This window comes from Talpa europaea (genome assembly GCF_964194135.1).
Source record: "Talpa europaea genome assembly, chromosome: 7".
Taxonomy (NCBI): domain Eukaryota; kingdom Metazoa; phylum Chordata; class Mammalia; order Eulipotyphla; family Talpidae; genus Talpa; species Talpa europaea.
This window is the reverse complement of record NC_140074.1, coordinates 118,889,594-118,895,719: the sequence shown is the minus strand read 5'-3', so window position 1 is coordinate 118,895,719 and position 6,126 is coordinate 118,889,594. Positions and strand designations below refer to the sequence as shown.

The following is a 6,126-nucleotide window of genomic DNA, read 5'->3' as shown; positions in this document are numbered from 1 at the left end:
CAGACTTAGAAAGCAGCCAAGTTGGTGGAGCGGGAACTACTCAGACAAAGCCTGCTTGGTGACATGGCACGTGAGAGTGACATGAGATCTCGAGTCACTTAGTTCAAACTTCAATAGCTTCCTACAAAGCACCAGGTGCTTTACACACATTCTTTTGAATTCACACAACTGAGGTAGGATTTCACAGGTGTGGGACTGGAGATTAAGACAAATTATTTGCCCTGGGTCACACGCTGGTTAAGGAGTGCCTAAGCTATGTTTATCTGGCAGTAAAATCTGTGCCCCTTTGCAGACATGAAAACTGCAGATCCGAGAGGTGGAAGTTCCCACCCAAAACCACACCAGCTGACCTGGGGTTGGGATTTGGAAAGGAGTCTTCCCCAGACACCTGGCCTCTTCTGATGTCTAATGTGGGAGGCCAAGTATGTGGCCTGGCCCAGGCCAACTGGGGTCAGGTGTAACTGTAAAAGAGCAGACTGGCTCACATTCTAGGCTCTCCAGTCTCCCACCCTAACCCAAGTCGCCAAGAGCCCGCTTCCAGGGGGAGCCGGGCAGGGCACAGGAATCAGCTAGCCCGTTTCTGGAGGAGCCAGTCATGGGCTAGGGCGGAGGCAGCAAGGTACTGTGGAAAAACTATGGCCTGGGATCAGAATCTCCGGGTTCTGGCCCAGGTTGGTATTAAATGGGGACCTATGGCAAGTGACTTAAAACTCAGTTTCCTCACCGGCAAAACCCGGCAACAGTAAATCAACTTAAAACGTACAGACGCAAAAGCAGGGATTGTTACGTACCAAAGGAATACCATCTGATCGCAGCATCACGTCCCATTGTGCGGCCCCCCCGCCCCCCGCCCCCCGCCCCGCGAGGCCGCGTCAGCAGCCAGGGGAAAAAACTACAATTCCCAGGAGGCACCGGGCGGGTCAGTAGTGGGGCAGAGGAGAAACTACAACTCCCAGGAGGCATGGGGAGGGCCGACGCTGGGCTGTGACGTCGCGGGGGCCGGCGCAGGGCGCCGATTCGGCCAGAGCTGCCAGCGGGGTGGCTGCCGCCGGGGGTTGTTACAGCTGCTGGAGCAGCAGCGGCCCCCGTCCCCGGGCCCCCGTCCCGGTCCCGAGACCTCCGGCCCTGCACGGTGAGTCCGGACGAGAGGCCTCTGTGAGGCCCAACCGGGAGGCTCCTGGACCTAGAGGCGGGGTGAGAATGGAGGTGGGAGCTGCAGGGGAGGAGCCCCAGACTGGAGGGGACTCGGCTGGGTGAGCGGAGGTGGAGGGGGTGCATCAGCCGAGGGGGTGCGTCAGTCGAAGGGGTACCCAAAGAGGGAGGTGGGGGCGGGAGGCGGGGATGGGGCGTCGGGGAGGAGCGCTCCGGCTGTGGGCGGGGGGCGGGGAGCGGCTGGGCTTCGGGGGAGAAAGCTTTGGCCGCCTCCAGGGCTGGGTGGACGCGTGGAGGTGGGGGTGGGGCTCTGGACCCGGCCCGGCTCGGAGTGCGACGTCCCAGACTGGAGAGCGGGGCGGGGATACCCCTCCCCCCTTCGGCTTGAGGTTCCACTTAGAAAACCCCAACAATAGTTAGGACTCCGCCTCCTGTCTTCACGCTCTCCCGGGGTTAGTTGGTGTTCGCTTCGGTGCCCGGGGACTCGGCGTCGATCCTTTTCGCCCCCCTCCAGAGTCAGGGTGGTGGGCCCCAGCTCAGCGGTGAGTGGCAGTGTCCGGGTGGGGTGGGGTGGGGGTGGGATAGGCAGAATAAAAATGGCCTTGTAGCTTGGTGCCGGGGACTCCCCTTTAGGGTCCAACTCGCGGTCCTGGATGTTTGTGCTTTTCATCCAGATGGCAAAAGGTTTGCCGCTTTAAGGGCTGCCCTTACCTAGGGAGAGAATGAGAAGCCTTACGAGGCAGCTGACCTGGGGCACGTTCTGGTCTTAACTTGGGCTCCTGACAGACCGGCTGGGCGGTGAAATTTGTGTGAGGAGCCAGGGGGGAGAGGAGGGCAGGAGTGGGAAAGCCTCCCAGTCAGAAAGTGGTTAACAGAACAGACTTGCTGCAGGCTCTAGTTTGAGGCAGGTTATGAAACCACATCAGGGACTGGCATGGGCAGCCACCTGCCAGCTGTAACAGCAGAACTTCTCAGCCTGAGCTGCTGTAGACTTACTCTACCTCTGCCAGACTTTTCTCCCCATTTCTTCTCCTCTGGAGAGGGGCAGTTAGTTATTTTACTAAATAATGTGTACTCTTACTCACACAGAAGTGTCATCAAGAGTGTGCCCTGGCTTCTGGTCTTTTCTTAGTTTTTTGATCTCTCTTGTCTTTTTGGGGGTCTCCTGGCATTGTCTGCTCTCAGGTCATCTAGTGTCCCGGGCACTAGCCATGTCCTAGGTCCATGCCCGTCCTGGACTTCTCAGGCTTTGTTGGATGCCTTCTTATAGACTGAGAGGGGTGTAGGATGGTCTGGGGTTCGACAAGACTCTTGGCACTCCCTTGGTGTTCTCGGACAGAGTTCTCGGGTGGGCTAGGGGTGCCCTTGTAGGTCTAAGGTAGGGAGAATTGGGGAGGGGTAGAGGTCTCTGGTCAAACTTGGGGAACTATTTCTCTTTAGTCAGTGGTAAGTCCTTCAGAGCCCTCACTTCTCAGCCATCCTCCACAAGGGCAGAGGCTTTTATGTCATGTGTCCCAGGGGCTGTGTTAGGGTAACTGAAGCCCTCAGGCCCTGGATGGTAAACAAGAGAGCCAGCTCTGGTTTTCTAGTTCCTTGGGTTTCTGTAGGCCCAATTATCCAGTCTGCTGGGCCCCAGGAGCATTGCTCCTAGGAGGCACCCTGGCCAGCTCATGAATGTTGGGAAGGTGTGTTGTGGGTCACATTTCCCCTGAGATCTCAAAGCTCAGGGCTTCTGAGAAGAGGAAACCTGTTCCCATTATCCTGGAAGTCAGGAACTGATCCTTGAGAACTCTGGCTCCGCTGCAGGCTTGGCTGCCATCTGAGCTGGAGATAGATAGCAACTGAGTCTGAGGGTGCACCAGGGCACATGTCGACTTAGGGGAACTTCCAGGATACCCCCACCTGGGTTCCTTTCTGCATCTCTGGGAAAGTCTCTCTCTCTCTCTCTCTCCCTCTCTCTCTCTCTCACACACACACACACACATACATGTGACTGCTCCCATGGTGATGACCTCAGGGTCTTTTATCAGGCAGGACCCTCCCACAGCTAGGGAGGTGAGCCAGACAAAGGCCCCATCTGTTTCCAGCTCCTACTGGTCACAGGGCCCTCAGAGATTAGGGACAGCTGAGCTGTGGACAGGAGTGCTCATCCCCTCGCCACCTGCATCCAGAAATATTGCATTGTTTGCTGGGCATCAGAGGCTGCCCACCTCATCCCCTGCTTCAGGGCTTCTGCCTTTTGTGCTGGTGGGTATGGTGCTGACTTACACCTGGAAGCAGGGACTGGGGAAGGAGGCCCAGATAAGGGTGAGTGGGACAGAGAGGAGAGGGGGGCAGGAGAGTGGTTTTGTGTCCTTAGGAAGAGGGTGTTGATGTGGGTTCAGCTCCCCGTGGGAGCTGTAGAGTTGGCCATGGCCTCTATGCTTGCTTTTCCTCTGGTGGTGGGGAAAGGAATCGGGTGGCTTAGCAGTGCAGTGAGTGGCATCACGAGGGTTAGCTTGATTGGCTGCCAAATGGGTAAAACATCTGGATGGGTTGTGACACCAAGAAGGAGGCCTTGTGTCACCAAGAAGGAGGTCTTCCAGGTCTGGGCAAAGGTTGCCTCTAGTTTGTTTTTCTCTTTTCTTCCCTTTATTCTTTTTGTACCCTGTCCTTCCTTCTAGGTCAGGGTTGGGGGAGAAGTAATCCCCAAAATATTTCTTCCACTGCTACCTGTTCCACAGGCCACTTCCTTTTACTCCTGGGAAGGGCCCACTTCAGGCCCTCAGTACGGATGGGGCTGTGCCAAGTGACTCTGGAGACACGCCTCTCTTCTCCTTCTTGGGCTTTGTGGGATGAGCCCTATGAAATTGGGGGACAGGCAGTGTTTCTTTGCTCTGGGACTGAACGCCTCTTGATGACCCAGGGCCTGGAGTCCTGATCAGGTGATGTCAGGGCAGCCTGGTCAGTGCAGCAGTGGGAAATGAACAAACTGTCTCTGGCTTCCGTGCTTGAGGGTCAGGACAGAACAGCCTGGAGTTCTTGGGGAGAGCAATGTCTGCCCTGCAGCATTTGGAGGGTCTGAGGGGCTGGGGAGGGGGCCTGACCTGGCTCACTTCTGCTGCTTGTTTGTAGAAGAGCGACAGGAGAAGGGGGCAGGATGAACGTGGGCACGGCGCACAGTGAGGTGAACCCCAACACGCGGGTGATGAACAGCCGTGGCATCTGGCTCTCCTACGTGCTGGCCATCGGGCTTCTCCACGTCGTGCTGCTCAGCATCCCCTTCGTGAGCGTCCCTGTTGTCTGGACCCTCACCAACCTCATCCACAACATGGTAAGGCCCTCCTGCTGCTGCCCTGACCCCCAGGGGCTGCTCTTTGGCGGGGCTGAGGAGCAGAAACAGTCCCTGGGACAGGGACCAGATGTCAGAGCCATGTGCTGACAGCATCTGTCACCAGAACCCGGGCCCAGCTCTCCTCTCTGCCCCCTCTGATAAGAGGAGTAAAATCTATGGATTTGTCCACATTGCCAGGATGGGGTGACTTGTGGACCTGGAAGATAGGGAGCTGAGTATGGGACCCCAAAGTGTGCCCAGGACCTAGGTGCTGACATGACCCTTTCCCAAGTGGGGATCTCAAACTGTTTGCCACTCTAGTCCCTCACTACCCCTGCACCCCTGCTTGCTTCCTTGTCCTCTTTTGGTGGATGAGCAGGGACCCGGTCTCTTCTGGCTGACTCGCCTTCCCAGCTGGCACAGGCTGGCTGGGCACAGGCAACTGCTGCCGGTTCTGTGGCGCTCTCCTCCCCGTGCCAGGCCTGCCCTTCCCCTCCGGCTGACGTGCCCTGCCAGCAGAGGGAAGCTACGGTCCACCCGGAGTCCACTTCTGTGATGGCTGGAGTTGCTGAGCCGCAGGCCCTCCTGCCTTTTGCGCCTCTCACGAAGGCTCCTCCCACAGGGCATGTACATCTTCCTGCACACGGTGAAGGGGACGCCCTTCGAGACCCCGGACCAGGGCAAGGCGAGGTTGCTTACCCACTGGGAGCAGATGGACTACGGGGTCCAGTTCACAGCCTCCCGGAAGTTCTTGACCATCACCCCCATCGTGCTGTGAGTGCTTACCTTGGGTGGAGGCCAGCGGGCAGGCCGAGGACCGGAGGGGACGGGGCCTAGGGAGGTCTAAACCCCAGCCCAGCGCTAGCTCCTGGCAGTGGGCAGAGGAAGGGGAGTCGGAATACCCTGGGTCTTACCCTGGGTGCAGGCCTGGGTCCACTGCCCTGTCTTCTCCAGGTGGGGCTTCCTTCCTGCTGGGGCCCGAGGCCCACAGGTGGGGTAGCGCACGGGCACTGGGTCTGGAGGGAGCTCTTTTTTCAGGGGAGATCTTGCCATTCTATTCCTGTCTGGGGCCTTTCCCTTCACTCCCCTGCTGTCAGGACTCTCCACCTCCCCCAAGCCCCAAGAAGTGAGGGAGGAAGGGGACCTCCAGTAGAGCCTCACACCTCTTCCCTCACCTTCCCCTCCAGGTACTTCCTCACCAGCTTCTACACCAAGTACGACCAGATCCACTTCATCCTCAACACTGTGTCCTTGATGAGCGTGCTCATCCCCAAGCTGCCCCAGCTCCACGGAGTCCGCATTTTTGGAATCAATAAGTACTGAGGGTGCAGCCCTTCCCCGCCCCGGCCGGCGGGCGAGCGGAAGCCTGTGCTGTGATGCTGGAGACGGAAGGAGCCTCTGGAGCCGCCAGAGACGGGGGTTGCGCCGCTGGGCCCTGGTTTCCCCGACCTCCCCAGTAGCCGAGTTGAAGTAGCGTGTAGTGGGGTTGGGGTGGGCCCTCCTGGGGCTCTGACCTCTTCTAACTTTTTTTGTCTTTTCCTTTTGCCTTTTGAATAGAGACTTGTGGGGGTGGTCGTGGAATGAGCTGGACTCCGGGACTGCACAGACCTGTGGGGTGGGGACAAGAGGCCAGGGAAGCCCCCTGTTCACTTGCTCATCCT

General features: G+C 58.2%; 1 protein-coding gene across 1 annotated transcript; it reads left to right on the top strand.

Moving 5' to 3' along the window:
• Positions 1 to 4,116: 4,116 nt before the first annotated feature.
• ORMDL3 (ORMDL sphingolipid biosynthesis regulator 3) lies at positions 4,117 to 5,788 on the top strand (the record flags this gene model as incomplete). Its single annotated transcript, XM_084238879.1, has 3 exons — positions 4,117 to 4,465; positions 5,088 to 5,239; positions 5,653 to 5,788. The coding sequence occupies exons 1-3, from the start codon at positions 4,292 to 4,294 to the stop codon at positions 5,786 to 5,788; spliced, it is 462 nt and encodes a 153-aa protein (XP_084095005.1). The 5' UTR covers positions 4,117 to 4,291.
• Positions 5,789 to 6,126: the final 338 nt, after the last annotated feature.